Source organism: Myxine glutinosa, chromosome 5, assembly GCF_964187855.1.
Source record: "Myxine glutinosa chromosome 5, kmMyxGlut1.1, whole genome shotgun sequence".
NCBI lineage: Eukaryota > Metazoa > Chordata > Myxini > Myxiniformes > Myxinidae > Myxine > Myxine glutinosa.
The window spans coordinates 131797859-131817312 of NC_136265.1; the positions used below are offsets into that span (position 1 = coordinate 131797859).

The following is a 19454-nucleotide window of genomic DNA, read 5'->3' on the forward strand; positions in this document are numbered from 1 at the left end:
CTGTGACTATGTTACAAGAAAGTACGGAAAGGCCATCATAATATTTGATGGATATCTTGGTCAATCAACCAAGCACATGACCCACCAGAGGCGAGCAGCAGGTAGAGGTGGACCAGAAGTGACTTTCACTGATGACATGAAGTTGACCATGAAGAAAGACATCTTCCTGGGAAACCTCAACAACAAACAGAACTTCATCAACATGTTGAGCAGATACCTCCGGCTTTCTGGATGCCAGACCCATCATTCCCAGGAAGATGCTGACCTGCTAATCGTCCAGACCGCAGTCAGTTCGGCGAACATGAGGAACACAGCCCTTATAGGAGAAGACACAGATCTGATCGTCCTACTCTGCTTCTACGCAAACCTAGAAGCACACGACTTGTTTATGTATAGTCAGGCAAAATCCACTACAAAACCAAACCACATCTGGAATGTGAAGTCCATGAAACGTCAGCTAGGTGCAGCTGTGTGTGAAAGCATCCTATTCATACACGCAGTATTGGGATGTGACACGACGTCTCGACTGTACGGCCTTGGCAAAGGAGCGTCACTGAAGAAATTCATGATGAGCACACTCTTCCAAACTCAATCCCAACAGTTCTTGGCTGAGGATGCATCACCAGATGTGGTCGAGGCTGCAGGAGAGATAGCACTCGTGTGTCTCTACAAGGGTAAACCTGATGAAAGTTTGGATTCCCTCAGGTACAAGAGGTTTTGTGAACAGGTCGCAGTCAAGACTTCGAAGATACTCCCACAGACCTTACCGCCCACATCTGCTGCAGCGAGATATCACAGCAGACGGGTGTATCTGCAAATACAGCAGTGGAAAGGAAACAACAGCCTACAACCAGTGGATTGGGGCTGGAGAATGAGCGACGGCAATCTTGTTCCTGTTATGACCGACCTCCCTCCAGCACCTCAGGATTTGTTGAATGTTATCCGGTGCAACTGTTCGACCGATTGTGGTTCCGCACGGTGTACATGCCGCAAGAACAACTTGGAGTGTTCTCCTGCTTGTGGTCAGTGCCGTGGATCTGGCTGCACCAACTCCGTCCTGGACAGTTTCAGCGACGACGATGACGAGGAAAATGATGATTAGGTAGTGGACTGTTGTTATAGACTGTTACATGCAGATGAATTAGTTAATTGTGGACATTTTTTTACTTTTAAGCGAATCCTTGACTTCCGACAGTATTTTATGAGTCAGTATTATTAGTTTCTCTATATGTGATTTTATTATGAGTTTGTGATTTTAATCAACAAAATGTGCCATAATTCTGAAACAGTCATGACAAGTGATTCATGTATTTGCATATCAGTGATCAGTATTTAGCTATTGGGAATTTTGTTTACGTGCTTATTTTTTTGTTCCGTACGGGCCGTACTGGGGCTGTAACATGCTGTAATTCCTGATATTAAAAGTATAATTATATACCATGTGCTCGGAATGTATCGCAAAATGTGAACAAATCGTACCGCAAAAGGATGAAAAGGGGGGTCCATGTACCAGTGATTTTGACAGACACCCCATATTTTTAGAGCTTTAGACTTTTGATATGTTATCTGGTATATATTACTGCATACAATTTCGCACTGATATGTAGTGTTGCAGTTTTTTCCTATCTGGGCCCATATTTGGGCTAAATGGCTTGGACTATAATGCCTGAAAATGAAGCCGTGTTCTATACTGGTGTAGGGGAGTTGCATGGAGTTTTCAATCGATGAACGCAAGGTTCCAATTTGCATATATTCATTGACTATACGTCAATTTAACAGTCATACATGTTACTGCTTGCTTACCTCATTGCTGCTAAAGTTTCACCAAAACTTGGCCTCAGTCTGGAAGCCTTTTCCCTCCACGAGAGGTGTTTTCCTCCTCCCTCATTTTAATTAAAATAACGATCCATCATCAAAAGACCTCGATCAATGTCTCCACGTTTTACTTGTTTGGGTCACCAGCTTCTTTGTTGGGTTTAAATTTGGAAGAATTTTGAAATCTTTGAATTTACAACTATTAAGAAGCGTTATGAGTATTGCGCTGCAATACATGTCCCCTCCCGGCAGTCTGTCGTCCGGAAAACTGTTGGGGAAATTACCAAAGTTCAAAGTGCCATAACTTTGTCAAAAATGATCGAAACGTCGTGAAGTTCGAACTTGATCTGTAACTTATCATGAGGAAACCATGTGCCAAGTTTGAAATCATTAGCATTAAGAGTTTAGGGAAAACGTCCGGAAAACTGTTCTTTGTGTGACAGACAGACAGACAGACGGAGGGACGGAGTGCAAACCTATAGTCCCCTCCGGTGTACACCGGTAGGGGACTAACAATGACGATGTCTCTCGTGGTGTTTTTCATTTTTCTTTCGTTAGAGGAGGGAAACATTCGCTTCTTGCTCCGTGGCCGGTCGGTCGCAATGGCCGTGCCTACAGAACAGATGGAAAGTTACAGCCCGGACAAGAAGCCGAACGACCCCTCGCACCACCTCGCCCTTGAGTGGGTGTATCCTTCCGAGAGTAAAGCTTGTGGTTTCTGTGGCTACCTTTAGAATTGAACACCCTACCAGCATGTGAAACAGCACCATCTGTCAAATGATTGGTGCTGATAGTGTTTAACTTCTGACGAGTAGTCTCTGGTTTATATATTCATTTCCTTGTTTTATTAGTGTGGCTGTTGTCCTTGATCATTATTGGACTTTAGCTATGGCTATCGTGGAAAGGACTGCCGCAGCAACGTGCAGCTCCTGCCATCGGGTGAGCTTGTCTATTTTGTGGCTGCTGTCGTGGTTCTACACAACCTGGAGTCGGGCAGCCAACGCCACTATCTGGGCCACGACGATGACATAAAATGGTAATATTGTTGCAGCAATGTTTGGATGTTGAGTGATTCTGCTTGCTTGTTGTTACCAGTTTTGTACCAATTTGTGACTCATTCTGTTTATTTAAACTGTTTCCTGAGTTATGCTTTGTCTATCAGCGTCCGGAAGGGCATCCGGCCATAAAAAAAACATTGCCTCAAACAGGGAACCATGATTGTCATGGGGCCCACAAGGCGAACCCCTGCTCTAGCGGGGAAAAATGGCCTTAAAACGATCATTCATTCATTTCATTCATTCATATCAGCGATTTGCATTGCGTTCTTTGATTCTCAGCTTTCTTCTTTTTCTTTGGCTTTCTTGTCTTTGTTTTGTAGCTTCGAGGTTGCAGTAACTTCCTGTGACATGAACATAAAAATATTGGCATGACATTTCCATTGTTCTTTGTTGACGTCCCACTTTATCAATTTCCTCCAAACTCTGAACCCTCCCATTGTGATTACTTGTTAATCAATATATCATTGTTCATGGAGCAAGGAAAATTCAAGGTGATCCATAGATTCTTGGTGGTGAAAATGAATGCAAGAAAATCTTTGTTTCCCCTTGCTGTTCTCTCCTCCGGCATCCAAAGTTTGGCTGTGCATCCTGATAAAAGTACGATTGCAACGGGACAAGTGGTCGGTGCAACCAAAGACAAGAAGGCAAGGACTTCACCAGTTGATGCATCAATTTGCTTGGATAGCATGAACGTTTTTGCTCCCAAACCCATTTGCGAATGTGTATTTGTTGCTTGTTAACTTTATCTCGAGTTTTATCCAATTTCCTGTTATTGCAATCTGATATCAAGATAATGGAAAGCTCAAAGTGGGTTCATCTATGACATAATGAGTAATTTTGTACGAAGAGATTTAGGATTGCATCAATTTGGAATGTGGAGAATTGAATTTTTTAAAGATAAATGTTATTTTTCCAACCGACTCTAATAAAGGCACAATATGACCCTAATGCACACACATGTATAATGTATATACCGTATATGTGTATGTGTATATATATATATATATGCAGGCAATCAACTGTGTATTATAGTGCATTTTCTGCTTTTCAATGTTTGTACGAGGCCAATCTGTTAGACATGAACAGTCATGGAGGTGGTTTACAAAAGATTGTCCATGTGCCCCCATCTCCTCATGTGTGCCTATACTTCCTCTCCAGGCTTTGCCTGCACACGTGCGTGTATGGGATTCTGCATCATTGGAAACGTTGCGTGTGATTGGGGAGGAAGTGCTGGAAAGAGGTGTCCTTTGCTTGGGTTTCTCCAAGGCGGTAAGAGATGGCATGTTCTTGTCACTAGAATTGGTTATGGAGGTTAAAAATCCCATTGTGTTCTTCCTGGAGAGTAGGTGAGCCATTGCTGGCAACAAGGGTGAAATCCCAAATTCTTGCTCTGATTCACAGAGGGGACTGCGCAGCTGCACATCTAGCAAATGACGTTATCTGCAGCGATGTGCTGCATATAAAGGAAGCACATGACTTTCATGTATTCAGCAACCTCAAAGGTCATGGCATCCACTTTAACTCCGTGTCTTCATCGGCACCCAAGAGGTCCTAAAATGCAGTGCTGTGGGTCTGTGTGTGGTGCTGGTGGAGCCCAATTAAAGTACCAATTTGAGGGAATTTCCATGCCCCATCCTTCCCACACCCCAGCCAGCACCACAACAGCTTCCTCAATGTGTACTTGCCGAAGGGGGTCACCCATTGGCCTTCCTTGATGTTCACATGGTTGGTAGAGGTCTTTCCTGCCACGTCAATGAATCTGACTCGACTCCAGCAGATTCCCATCTCCAGTCGCCTGCTGGATCAACTGGGGGCGAGGCAAAGTGGAGGGGCAAAACGCTCTTTCGGAGAGTTCACCAGGCCTGCGGGCACTTACAACACACCCCTACCATAAACCTTACAACACAATTTTCCTTCCTGGATGCCATACCATTCTACACTACTCCATTAGCCAATTGGGGATTTTCCCTGACCCCTTTTGAAACCCTGACCCTCCTGTATTGGGGCTACACATTCTCCCAGGATAAGCCCTTGCCTTACGAGCATTAACCCAACCCCTAGAGTGTTAAGCTGACAAGTGCGAGGGTCGACACGATGAAAGCAAGGGACAACTTGACGATCCCTCAGACGGTGCGCTCCTCACTGACTGCTGCCAGTGGTGCATTTCTGGCTCACCACTGCACTCCTTGCTCCATACACCTCTCACCACTGTGCTCCTCACTCCTCACACACCGCTGCCGGTACACTCCTCACTCAGCATTGGTGCAGCCCCGCATCCAGCAGTTTCTGGGTTGCCCCCCAACAGGGCTATATGTGCTTCTGTTGATGCTGCGTCTCAGACTGCAGATCTCTTGAGTGCCAGTTCGACCCATGTGGCATCCACGGGCACCATGTCACTCACTACAGGGGTTCAATCATATCCGTCAGAGGCTGCCTGTGTCTTACAGTTCCTGCTAAACCCCCTAGTTGCTGCTCAGTATCTTGGTTAATCTGTCTTTTCTGGTGTCAGGTGATGTTACCATGATAAAGCTCCTGGTCATCGTTTTCTTTGGAACATCATGGAACATCACCCATTGAAGAGGGTCTTCCACGAGTGGCAGTGGTGTGGGAGCTCTCTATGATAAGCTCCTCCCTGCTATACTCCACTCCATTGGCCTCGGTTAGTCATGGCCCCGAGCGCGAAGTGGATGGGGCACCAAATGACACCCTCAAAAAACTTTTCCATGCTCCATTTGATTGTACATAAATTACAATACGTACAACAGATTCCTTGTGAGAGCACGAGCCATAACTGTCAGAGCCACATTTTACATTTTAAACTCCATGCTAGGTATTAGTCATGTGACGTTTAGTCACATGACTCCAATTAGCGATGGCCAGGATCACGCGACAAGTTAGTTCTTTAACAATTTATTGTCCCTTTCTCTTTTTTCCTTTCAACGTCTTGGATTGGAATCCACTGATCTCTATACAAACTGGATAAGGTGCCAAATGTTAATTGGTCGGGCGGTCCTGAAGGCACCGGGAGCACTCCATCCGTGGTCCTGAAGGCACCGGGAGCACTCCATCCAACCTTATTCCTTCTCTCACAACACAGTCAATACAAATACTTGCTTCAAGGTGCATATTACCTACAAAAATTCTACCTTCCCACTTGATTTTTCTCCTTTTCGACTTGATTTTAGTCCATTCCTGGGTTGAAAAATGCATTGTTATACGATTTATGAAATGCTATCGTGTGACGCTTATGATTGTAAAAAAACACAATGGTCGGTCATGATTGAAGGAGAAGAAGAATATCACATTTCATCAGTGAGTGGCATTCACCTTAGTTACTTTGAAACTCATGGGAACTCTTGGTACAAACTCTTACAAACTTGTTGTGCTATAGTGTCAAATTCGTTTTGGTGTTGCTCAAGGCCGACAAGGGGAGATGGGTTAACAAGATTTTAATGTTAACCCCCAACAAGGGGGTTAACAAGAGGAGATGCAGAAAATAGGGCAAAATGGAGAAGATTGTCATGGGGCTCGCAAGGCTAAAAACCCGCTCTTGCAGGGAAAATGGCCTTAAAATGCCGGTTGTTGTTGTTGTTGTTGTTGTTGTTGTTGCTCAGGGCCGACTCCTTGGAATGCCGACGTGCAAATTCTGTCCCTGTTTTGACTCTGTTCCTCGTTCTGCTTGCCCTTTCTGCCTCCTCAGTGTCATCCTATCCTCCTCTCTTCAAAAAAAACAAAACAAGAAACACAAAACAAACAAAAAAAACAACTTTATTTTTCACTCCAATATGATCTCAATCTGCCTGAATTGATTTCTGCCTGTATTTCCTGTACTTCATTCTTTATAATATCTTTCTCAATATTTCCAAACTGAATCTTCATTGAATGAACTTTTTCCTTCATCCTCTATAAAAAAAATCTTTTTAAATGCTTCACTTTCCTTCTTTCTCTGTCACTGGTACACATTCCCTGTGGGAGCGACAGGAAGGGGCATTCCTTTCTGGAATATATAGATTACTGTAGATGTTCTTTCGGGCCTCAAGAACATTGGAGGTGTGGTCATTTAACATTGGAGGGGCTCTTCTTCTTCTTCTTCTTCTTCTTCACATGGATTATTTTCCAAATCTGACTCAAAGAAATCTCTAAACATGTCGTTCCTTCTGAAATTCTACAATATGTAATTGTATTTTACAGCGAGCTTTCGACCACTCGACTTATTATGAAGAAAGTTTGGTCAAGTGGTCCAGAACTTTCATTATCCTCCTACTGATGTGCATAGTTTCTTTAAAACATTTTTTACACCACTTGTTGTTGCATTACAATTTAAGATGTAAACCCATTGTTTGTTTCAGAATGGCGGAACACACTTGTGTGTTGTTGACAATGGGAATGAGAAGAAGCTGTCCGTATGGGACTGGAATAAAGGGGTGAAAATCTCTGATTCCAAGGTCAGGGGAATTTTTAGGAAGTATAAGCATAATTTCAGTGGATGTGCCTGTTTAAACTGTGAGGAGCATATGTAGCACATGCAAGCCATTAGTGTGCTTTATTAAAGCATGTTACTTGCTTAAAGTTTGCAGCTGATTGTTTGAATAATTTGTCTTTCTCGTGGACAGTGCTCTACAGAAGTTGTTTTTGTTGCGGAGTTTAGTCCTCATGATGATGCCTTTCTCGTGACGTGTGGAAAGAACAACATTACCTTCTGGAACCTTGAGGGCAAAGACCTTGTGAGAAAGCAAGGCATATTTGAGGTGAACATAATCTTTAGTTTTCACTCGGATTTTAAGGATGGTCACATTTTGAATTTCTCTCATGTAAGTGACCGTGTGGGCCCAGAGCCGCGAGAAGCCAAAGTACATCCTGTGCATCGAGTTCACCGAGAGTGGAGACGTGATATCGGGCGATTCAAATGGAAACTTGTACATCTGGGGGAAAGGTACGGATACTTCCTGCTTCACACCGCTTGCTTCAAAGTCAACGTATAATATAATATACAGTTACAGTGATCGAGTGGAATACAGTTTACGAGCCTTGCCTTGAGTTTTGAATACTAGGGAGATACCCATGCTACGCACGGGTGGGAGGCCAGAAGCAAACAGGTAATGCAGATACGGCGAATGCTAAAGCATGAAACCAATAAATTCCACATTCCTGTAGCACCTTCAGTCGCACGTCAGACATGGACAGCAAGTTCGTGAAGGACTTCCATGAAAAACGTACCCGTTCGCAAACAAACGGGTACGTTCACGTATAGAAACATCGATCCATCGATCGTGGGACCGTGGCGAATCTGCATATGGCGATCCGCGAAGTTCTCATGCAGAAAGTAGAAACCATCACGGCATGTCGTCATTCACTTGAACTCGATATCTCTTTTTTCATTCCAAACAACATAACTGTAATTAATCACAAAATAAACTTTTAACAACATTGTTAATGTTTCCTTCATTGTAAAAACTACCAAATCAACAGTTAAAAGGATTTTGAGCCAATAGCTGTTACGGCCTTGGCAAGATCGATGGAGACGGCGATCTGTTAGCGTATTCACCGCCCAAATAGCTATGTGGAATTCTCTCATGTAGAGATTAAATGTCGTTTGAACTTTGGCCGAGGTCATTATTTACTTTTAATGATGGTTATATACGAATGATGTTTAATGATGTTTATATTGATTTTTGGTCGTCCTTTCCGCATATCTCGTGGGATTGTAAGTTGGAGAGACGGCCGTGATGGCGGGGAGCGAGGGGGTTGGAATTCTCTCAAGCAGGGATTCAACCCGTGTCCTTATAAAAGGTCTTCGTCCGAGGTCACCGAGTTCGATCGGTGCAGCCGTTTGTGCAGCACCCGGGAAAACATCATCACAATGAACGTTATGCGAACGCGAATGTTATGCAGGAGTCCAAACCTGAGAATGCTGGCGACCAAAGCTGAAATTGGGAAAACTAAATAGCTTACTTTACTCTTGGAGATCCCAGGATTACCCACCCAAAATATCGTTGCGATCAGTTCAGCAGTTTTTACGGTACCTACGGATGGGCGGACGGACAGATGGATGGACATTTGGTGAATTATAGTAAGATGGATATTCTCAACTACAACCTTCTTTTTTTTTTTTTTCTTCTTTTTTGCGAGTGCAGTATATGCAAGTAGTTCTGAAAAGTACATTTCAAATTGAAGGCTGATCAAGTGTATTTGGAAGACCGCATTCGAAAAGATCCATTCTGACAATATAGTCGATAGCAAGTGCAAAGGTACAGCCACCCAGAGGTTTTATCCAAACGCAACAACTTGTAGGTGAGATGGTCTGCGCACAGAGTAACCTCAGCTAGGACCAAGCAAGCCAATTGTCCCATAGACATTGAGGAAGAGGAGATAGCAAAGGGTGGTGAATAAAGAAGAGGAAGCAATTGGATGACCTATCGCCAGCACCATGGCCAAATTCCAAATTCCTTCCTTAACCAGCAGAGGGCACTGCATCAGTGACACACCAACACCCTCGGTCAATGATGCTACTCAACAGCCTTGCTGCATATGAACGAAGAGGAAGAAGAACCTTCAATCTGACCTGGTTCCTTCTATTATTCATTTTTGTGCAACGTTCCCCCTGCCCTTGTCCTCTTACCCATCCATTTCGATCCTCATCCCAAACAGTATTTTTGTTACTCTTTGAATGTACTTCCAGGTTACAAGGAATGCACACATATATCTACTTTCAACATGAGCTGGGTTAATGTTGAGGATATTTTTGTTTTTCTCGGCTAGGGACCAATCGCATCACACGGGCTGTTCCTGCCGTACACAAGGGGGGTGTGATTGCAATGTTGTTGTTGCCTTCTGGGACGCTCGTTACTGGCGGGAAGGATTGCTGTCTCACCTTTTTCGATGCGGATCTGCAGAAGCAGGCCACCAGTGAGGTAGGTGAGGCTGATGCTTTGGCACCAGCAGTCCAGCATGTTGTGGTTTCCAAAAAGCTGCTCAAACTACTCAAACTATTAGGTTCCAAATAATGTCTTTTCCAAATGGCACCAAGTCGGACGTTGATGCATTTAATACACTCGAGCATTTATCTGTGATGGTGATTGGAAAATGCACCATTAGTGCACATTAATTATTAATTGTCAGGTTTTCTGTGTATTTGCACACTTCCGTTTTCAATGTTCTTCATGCAAAATGTCTTCAAATTGAACTGACCTTGCCTCGTGTCGTTTTTTAAAATGAAATTACTCTGCAGCTCTCCCCCAAGAGCATTTGCAGAATGTCTTCTTTGTCTTCTACAACTTCCTCTTTGACTCCTTATGTTTGACGATTACTTCACAAATTTCAGCACAAAATTAGGCAGCTGCATGGGCAGCACTTTAAGTCAAAACAAATAAGTAAAATGCCTTAAATGGTGATTGATCCGCTGTGAATAAAAGACGCTGACGTTTTGGGCCTTGTCCTTCCTCGGAGCAAGAGAGGGTTTCGGGCCTTGCACTTTCCTTTCGACGGAGCATTTCAGGCCTTGCCCTTAACTGTTGGTTGGACATTACCTTCCGCTCATTTTGCTAGATCTATACTTCGTTTCTCGGCATACAGATAGGTCAAGCGAGAATCTTACATTTTATCCGGATTGTCCTAGAAACAGGATGGGAGGCCGAGAGGGGGCTGGGATGATCCGGCAGTGGTTTTACAAAGCCTCTTGTGAGGCAATGGCACCAAATTCCCACGGTTGTGCTTTTTTAACCACGCTAGGGTTAATAGCTGAATGATGAACAGTGAACCAACCGACAAGTTAGTGGAAGTTCAGTTTCAATCCCGGCGGCAGAGGGAAAAGGGCACGTTTTGTTCTGCACGCCAACCGAGGAAGGAACCAGGGACGCAGCTTGTTCCACGAGGCGTGATACAGTAGCTTGTTGGGAGTTTTGGTATCCATGCATCCAGCAGCACCACGACGAAAACAAAAATCTTCTTCAAACTCCAGGGAGCGATTCAATCCACGTCTGTCTTTCAAAATCACTTCTCTCAGCTACGTCTGCAGGCGTTCTCCAACGCTTCATCACCGACCGATCTTGACCTCTTTTCACTCTCGTTAGTTAACGGCCCAACTTGTGAAGAACGAAGTCTCGTGACTTCTCCCCGCCCTTCCCCTGCTCCTCCCTTCCCCACCTTAATACATTGTGATCCTTGTACACAAATACCATACTCTTATGCTGAGCATTTAATAATGAAATAACTATACTGTGTTATCCCCTTTAGCCCCTACCACATCCCCACCAACAATGTATATTTTCTCTATTTTAGCACTTTTTGTTTGCCCCAGCTTGAGGAACATTGCGGTGCAGTACGTGCTCTTGCTTCTGGTGGGGATGAAGACGTTTTTGTTGGGACTTATAACAACTTCATCGTCAAGGGTGGTCCAGGAGGGCCATTCCACACCATAGCTAGAGTAGGTTCTTGCCTCATCCTTGCTGGGTCTCTGAAGGATGTGTTTCTGAATGAAAGCTCCATTTTAATTGACAAGATTCTTCGTAAATCATAGTTTTTGGTATCCGTGAAAATCGGAGTTGTATTCAAACGCATTAATTTCTCTTAAAGTAGCCTTCATGTTGCTTCAATTTTTTTTGTACAGTCGAGGCTCGTGTAAGAGCTAACACATAAAACGCAAAAACAGAAACAAAAACACACATATAACATATAATAAAGGGAGCGGGAGACAAGAGGGGGAGAGAGAGAGAGAGAGGCAAGCACACAAGCACAACCACAGTGGAGAACAGGGGCATCGGTAGATCTGTGGAAGGGAGAGGGCTAGTGTGGGTTAGGGGGGGAGGGGAGAGGGGGTGGAGTACATGGTATAAAACAAATGGATACTACTAGGAATTTCAGGAATTAAGTCGGAGATTGAAAGAGGTGGGTTTGGGGTTTATTAATGAGAGTAGAAAAGATCTAGGTTTTGTATGGGGGAAGAGAAGAGATGGTGGTGAACAGCAGTTTTAAAGACCTGGAGGGAGGAGTGGGATTGAAGAGAGTGGGGGAGTTTGTTCCAGAGGTGGAAAAAAAAGAGGAATGAAGAGAGAAGGTGAGCAGGGAGTCTTTATTTTGGCACTTTCAACAGAAGAGGGTTGCTGGCAGATCTTGTGCGACCTGAAGGAATATTTGGGGGACCTAGCACAGACAGAGCAGGGGGTGCAAGGCCAGAGAGGAGTCGCTATAAGACAGAAAGACCACCAAACCTGCTTGCGGTGAGTGAGGCCCTCAGAATTGGCTTCATCGCGGGAGATAACAATGATTCTGAAAGCTTTCGTTTCAGCAGCGTGAAGCCGAGCCAGGTGTGAGGCAGGAACACCAGCCCAGAGGGGAGAACAATATTCCATTGAGCTGTGGATGAAAGCCTTGTATGTGGTGAGGAGCTCAGGTGTGCCAAGGAAGGACTTCGCATGACGGAGGATGCCCATTCGGCGACTCGCTTTGGAGGCCAGCTTGGAAATGTGGTTTTCCCAGGAAAGATCCTGGCAGATAATGAGACCCAAAAGTTTATGTGACAGAACTTCTTGGAGAGGATTGTTGAGAAAGTAGATAGGAGGTTTTTCCAGACGGTCTTTTCAGAGAGACAAAGTGAGTGTGAGAGATTTGTCAGGAACTTCAAATGTTTTCATCCATTTGTCTAATCATGACAAAATAATGTTGAACATGCTGGAAATTTCATTCCCAATATACACTCATTCATACATTATTTTTCAGTTAAACCACTATTTTTTGTTTATCAATTTTTGTTTGAGGAGAGTAGGCTGATTTTGCAGGTGAATATATTTCTCCTAATTGGTATAGTTTTTATTTTTTTGTACCATGTTTGACAAGTTTAGCTATTTCTGCATTCTTGTCACAATATTAACTAGAGCGAATTCGATGGCGCACCATCGCAAATCCCCATGCTTCCCACCTAAAGCAAAGTTGAAAGATGGCAGAAAGTTCCATCAGGAAAGACGCAATATCAAATTTTGAGTTGAAATGTTTTCCTGTTTTGACCCGTGACCTGGGGCATGAAATGAGGGTCAAATCCAAAATAATTATTACATATTTCATGCGACCCGCAATGTTGATTGCATATACAAAATTTCATGAAATCATTTTTAAAATGTGCCTGAAATGGCATTTTCTTTTTCTTTTTGAGTTTTTAGTGTTCAACCTTTGGGTGGGGTCACACCCAGGGAGCAGGGCGAAAAATGACACTGCTCTCGCACCTTCTTGCCTTGTGGTGATCATAACTACCAAGTTTAGTGAATTTCTGCACATCCGTTTCGGAGATAGCATGATAGACTGCAATGGGGATAACTGGAATTGTGTATTCCATTGCACAAGCAAGGAATGTATTTGAATGCATTTGTTGATGAATTTTCTGAGATTTCCTGCTCTTTACACTGTGCTTAGGGTCACACAGATGAAGTGTGGGGCTTGGCAGCTCACCTGTCTCGTAACGTCGTACTCACTTGTGGTGCCGATAAGCAAGTTTTCCTCTGGGACACTCTCGAACATCAGCTCATTTGGAGCGTCATACTGGAGGTCTGTCGGAAGCTTCCCAAGGAAATGCATATTGCTTGGCTTGTTTTCCCTGACCTGCTTTTGGAGAAATGCTGCTATTGTTTAGTGAGCATATATCTGCTGGGGGGTTTTTTTCCTGCTGAAATATAAAATATTTTTTGAAGCTGCCCTCCATACACCCCCAACTCTGACCCCAATATTCTCCCTTCTGTAGATATTGTGCTATCCTGGAACCCTTGCTCTGGCCCTTCCATGAAGCTAAACTAAGGGATGTTCCACCAAAGCCAGCACTACACAGCCATCTGATTACCGTTTAAGGATATTTTAGAGTTTTATTAATTTATTTTTGGTTGCTCTTTGAAATAGGAATGGTGATTTTTTAAAAACAAAAAAACAACAGATGTGATAAAAAAAATATATAGCATAGGATCTTGCCGCTCTTCTCCCACCACATTTCCACATTTTGGGGAGGGGGGGAGGGGGGGGGGGAAGGTCACAGGTGGAGGTGGGTGGGGAAAGACATTATGCGTAATCAATCCTGCACCATTTTGGATGGATTAACTCACTTTCTTCCACACATGGAGAGTCCAACCAAAAAAGTTTTCCATCACGTCAAACTTTATTAACATAGCATGAATGAATCAAGAATCATTTTGCAAGAATCTTCTTGTTTATTTATTACCATAAATTATTATTTGAAATTTGATCAATAAAATCAACCCTTGTGATTAACTTAAGTTGTAAGGATCTTTGGAAATGTGCTTATCCCTGGCATTTGGCAGACCGAACATCGTCTATTGTTGAAATAATCCGATACATTGTGTGTTTTTATTAATTTATTATTTTTGGAACAAGCAAATAACCCGTCGTTATGGATCGGTTAATTCCCCCACTTGTATGATAAATGTCGTATTTTATTATGACAGAATTCGTCTCCAGTAACCAATCAAAATGTACAGAATTCGAAATGCTTTGTTTATATACACAAAGAATTAAGTTAAGCACCCCTACACAACGAATTAAGGTAAGCACCCCCTAATATATATTCTTTGTGTATATGTATACATTGGCATATATTCTAAGGTATGTGAGATCAAATAATGATTGGTATGACATTAGCAATTATCCATTGATGAAATTGAGTGATCAAAGTGAAAAAAAGTGATTGGTTGAGTCAGTGATCCGATCACGTGGGTCCTACACACGTTATTGACGCAAAGATCGCTAGAGGTCTTCTCAGAACAATGACTGTACGTTAGAAAACATAAACGTCATCCACACTGTCCGTGATGGACCTATAGCTCCATACTTAAATTGAGGTGAAAATATGCCTAAAATTCCCAAAAAATTTCACCTTAAATTATTCAGAATAAAATATTGAAAACGGCATGATTGTTATGTTTTTATGTGACCATAATATCACTTCTCCAGAAAATATAGCAATATCATGGGTATATTACACTGTTTTGACGACAACAAACTTGTAATGTGCGAGGTTGTAAAAAAACGGGGGGGGTGCTTAACTTAATTCTTTGTGTATATTTCAGATTATGTTGGGTCATAGTGAATTGCACATCTTTGAGGGGAAATTTAGAGCAACGTGTATCTCGTCATTAACATTAATAAAACGTGGGAGGAAAAGCAAAAAAGCTTTGGGCAAATATGGAATGTTGTCAAGCACTTGATCTTGAAAAGACAAACAAGTGCGATATTGCACTATTAATACACAGTACTTGCATCACTGAATCTTTATCAAAACACTGACTCTTTATCAAAACGCCGAATCTTTGTTATCAAAACGCCGAATCTTTGTTATCAAAACGCCGAATCTTTGTTACCAAAACGCCGAATCTTTGTTATCAAAACGCCGAATCTTTGTTACCAAAACGCCGAATCTTTATCAAAACGCCGAATCTTTGTTATCAAAACGCCGAATCTTTGTTATCAAAACGCCGAATCTTTGTTATCAAAACGCCGAATCTTGATCGAAACGCCGAATCTTGATCGAAACGCCGAATCTTGATCGAAACGCCGAATCTTGATCGAAACGCCGAATCTTGATCGAAACGCCGAATCTTGATCGAAACGCCGAATCTTGATCGAAACGCCGAATCTTGATCGAAACGCCGAATCTTGATCGAAACGCCGAATCTTGATCGAAACGCCGAATCTTGATCGAAACGCCGAATCTTGATCGAAACGCCGAATCTTGATCGAAACGCCGAATCTTGATCGAAACGCCGAATCTTGATCGAAACGCCGAATCTTGATCGAAACGCCGAATCTTGATCGAAACGCCGAATCTTGATCGAAACGCCGAATCTTGATCGAAACGCCGAATCTTGATCGAAACGCCGAATCTTGATCGAAACGCCGAATCTTGATCGAAACGCCGAATCTTGATCGAAACGCCGAATCTTGATCGAAACGCCGAATCTTGATCGAAACGCCGAATCTTGATCGAAACGCCGAATCTTGATCGAAACGCCGAATCTTGATCGAAACGCCGAATCTTGATCGAAACGCCGAATCTTGATCGAAACGCCGAATCTTGATCGAAACGCCGAATCTTGATCGAAACGCCGAATCTTGATCGAAACGCCGAATCTTGATCGAAACGCCGAATCTTGATCGAAACGCCGAATCTTGATCGAAACGCCGAATCTTGATCGAAACGCCGAATCTTGATCGAAACGCCGAATCTTGATCGAAACGCCGAATCTTGATCGAAACGCCGAATCTTGATCGAAACGCCGAATCTTGATCGAAACGCCGAATCTTGATCGAAACGCCGAATCTTGATCGAAACGCCGAATCTTGATCGAAACGCCGAATCTTGATCGAAACGCCGAATCTTGATCGAAACGCCGAATCTTGATCGAAACGCCGAATCTTGATCGAAACGCCGAATCTTGATCGAAACGCCGAATCTTGATCGAAACGCCGAATCTTGATCGAAACGCCGAATCTTGATCGAAACGCCGAATCTTGATCGAAACGCCGAATCTTGATCGAAACGCCGAATCTTGATCGAAACGCCGAATCTTGATCGAAACGCCGAATCTTGATCGAAACGCCGAATCTTGATCGAAACGCCGAATCTTGATCGAAACGCCGAATCTTGATCGAAACGCCGAATCTTTATCGAAACGCCGAATCTTTATCGAAACGCCGAATCTTTATCGAAACGCCGAATCTTTATCGAAACGCCGAATCTTTGTTATGAAAACGCCGAATCTTTGTTATGAAAACGCCGAATCTTTGTTTGTGTGATCATTTTGTTATCAAAACATGATCGTGAACAATTAATGTCCTGTAAAATGTCTTCTTTTTTTTCCTCCTCCCTGCAGGAACCAGCTCGCTCTGCTGATTTCCATCCAACTGAGGCCCGGGTTGCAATTGGAACGTACAGTGGAAGGTGAACAGAGAAAACATAAACCAGAAGATCTCTTACCCTCTTTGGTCTTCATGTTATACAAATAATGTGACATAACATGTTACATGTGAGAGCTGTAAAAGCAGAAGAATTGCAAACAACCTGGTATTATATCCTTGAAACTAGCCTCTCAAAGTGATTGTGGTGGTGGTCCTGGTGGTGTTAGAGGTCTATACCCTTACCAGATCTTTGGGCTACTCTTGACAAGTCATGAACATTCCTGTGGTGAATAACTGGTCTTGTTGGATAGGATCGCAGGGTGTGTAAAGTCCACAGAGCAGCAATGGCAATCTAACCTACACCAGTGAGGGCACTACAACGAGGCTTTAACCACTCTACCACCAAGCCACTTTTGAGCAACAAGGCCAAAATCAAAATTCATTGCATTACCTCAATTGACCCTTATAGAAACCCCGGAACCCTAATGCAGATGTTTTCTTCATCACAAAAGGTTTTTGGTGGAGGGATTTCAGATTACATTCATTTTTGTATCATAATAGTATTAATTGAACTAGTGAGGTACCCATGCTACGCATGGGTGGGAGGCCAGAAGCAAACAGACAATGCAGAAACGGCGAATGCTAAAGCATGAAACCAATAAATTCCACATTCCTGTAGCACCTTCAGTCGCATGTCAGACATGGACAGCAAGTTCGTGAAGGATCTCCATGAAAAACGTACCCGTATGCAAATAAACGGGTACGTTTGTTCCATTCCCAAGCAATGGCGAATCTGCATATGGCGATCCGCGAATTTCACGTTTAGAAAGTAGAAACCGTCATGGCATTTCGTCATTCTCTTGAACTCGATATCTCTTGTTTCATTCCAAACAACTTAACTCCAATCACAAATTAAATAGCAATAATATAAAAAATAAACTTTTAACAACATTCGTGACATTAACAAATATTTAAATGCTGATGTGAAGTTCCGTACGGTTGGTTGAATACAATTACGAATTCAAAAGCGTAATTGTATTCACTCAATTCCAATCATCAATTGATACTTTAACAAAATGATTAACACGATTAACGATTTAACATTACGATTGAATGACGGTTGTATTGGGATATTATCAAACCCACGCATTGCCGTAATCTGTCCACTTCCGCATTCGTGGCAGGTTCATAATTCTCATCAAAATCTAGAGTATTTGTAGAATTTCAACAAAAGCCACATCACTGTTCATATCGGTAAATATTATTCCATCGTGTTTGGAAAAACTGGAAAATTGGAAAAATTGGAAAAACAATATAGCTTATTTTACTCCAGAGGGTCCCAGGATTACCCATTCATAATATCGTTGCGATCAGTTCAGCTGTTTTTGCGGTACCTGGGAATGGACGGACGGACGGACAGACGACAGACGGACATTTGGTGAATTGTAATAAGATGAGGTTCAGAAAAGCCTTTTTTTTTTTTCTTTCTTTTTTTATATCAATGGAAAAATTGTTTTTATTGTTATTCTTTTTTTTTTTGCATTTTGTGATGGGGCCGGGTTGTTTCTGATGCCAGGTGGTTTGTGCTGGATGCTGAGACAGGCGAGGTCATGACGCAGCACACTGATGGTGATGAGAAGCTTTCTGTGGTGCGCTATTCCCCGGGTAAGAGTTCAAACCCATCCACTTGCTCACCAATAAATATAACTTCATTAATCACATCAGTGAAACTTATCGTGGACTGGCAGGGTAGCCTAACCATATACATACTCACCTTTGAGGTGTCTAGCCTGGGTTTACATCTCGACCCAGCTATAAACTGCCATCCGGGTGTTTCACATACAGGGCAATGCATCAATATGGTCATCGTCCCTTGGGTGGACGATACCCCTGATGTCCAATCTGCTAGCATTAGTTGGTGGACATTAATGAATCCATGGTGTCTTTAGCAAAGGGTGGGTGAGCTATAACCAGCATCCTGAACAACATGAAATTCCACTGGGAGGGCAAAGGCAAACCACTCGGTGTTATTCTTTCCGTGGGGCTGTTTTTGGCAACACTGATCGTTTCTTCGGGCAGAACATACCAGAAAGAAGGAAAATTAATTCGTCATGAGACTTGGTGCATATAAAAAAACGCATACAGAACACCAATATAAATCATCGTGGATAGTGATGTGAAGTAATAAAAATCAAGAAAACCCATCGATTACACACAAATGTTAACACCACAAAATGAATTGCTTATTATAAGCCAGAATGGCACAAGAAACAAAATATGTATATAAATGTCCAAAAATAAATATATCTTAATCACCACTCCGAGAAGATGGAAAGGTAAAATAACAATGGAGTGGGTGTACAACAAGGTGCAACACCATTGGAGGCCAGGAGTGCAGGACTGGATGTGAAACTCCTCCAGGATTTGGACATTTCAACCCAAACGTTTGGCTCATTTAACATTACTACCTCATGTGTCATGTGTGTTTATCCCAATACAATCCCAATACCAATGCAAAAACAAGTTGCAGATTGGACAACCGTTTGATTAAACAGATTCAAAATGGACACCTGTACATGCCATCTCAAGTAATCTCAGGGCCTGACAAGGCAGCCGACCTACCTCCTCGTGGTTCACCTTGTAAGACTTTTAGATGACAAAAGGATTGTCATCATTTTGACGATGTGTCGCGAT

At 42.8% G+C, this 19454-nt stretch overlaps 1 protein-coding gene across 1 annotated transcript in view; it reads left to right on the forward strand.

Annotated features, from left to right (window-relative positions):
* The first annotated feature begins 1232 nt into the window (after positions 1-1232).
* The window catches only part of LOC137427062 (echinoderm microtubule-associated protein-like 1), a 28708-nt gene continuing 10486 nt past the window's right edge, over positions 1233-19454 (forward strand). Inside the window, exons 1-12 of the mRNA XM_078778730.1 lie at positions 1233-2503; positions 2702-2851; positions 3448-3517; positions 4032-4142; positions 7223-7318; positions 7487-7621; positions 7707-7806; positions 9633-9784; positions 11170-11295; positions 13275-13406; positions 16736-16803; positions 18337-18425. Of these exons, the coding sequence (XP_078634856.1) occupies positions 2331-2503; positions 2702-2851; positions 3448-3517; positions 4032-4142; positions 7223-7318; positions 7487-7621; positions 7707-7806; positions 9633-9784; positions 11170-11295; positions 13275-13406; positions 16736-16803; positions 18337-18425 (1402 nt within the window). The 5' untranslated portion in view covers positions 1233-2330. The remainder of the gene's footprint in view (positions 2504-2701; positions 2852-3447; positions 3518-4031; positions 4143-7222; positions 7319-7486; positions 7622-7706; positions 7807-9632; positions 9785-11169; positions 11296-13274; positions 13407-16735; positions 16804-18336; positions 18426-19454) is intronic.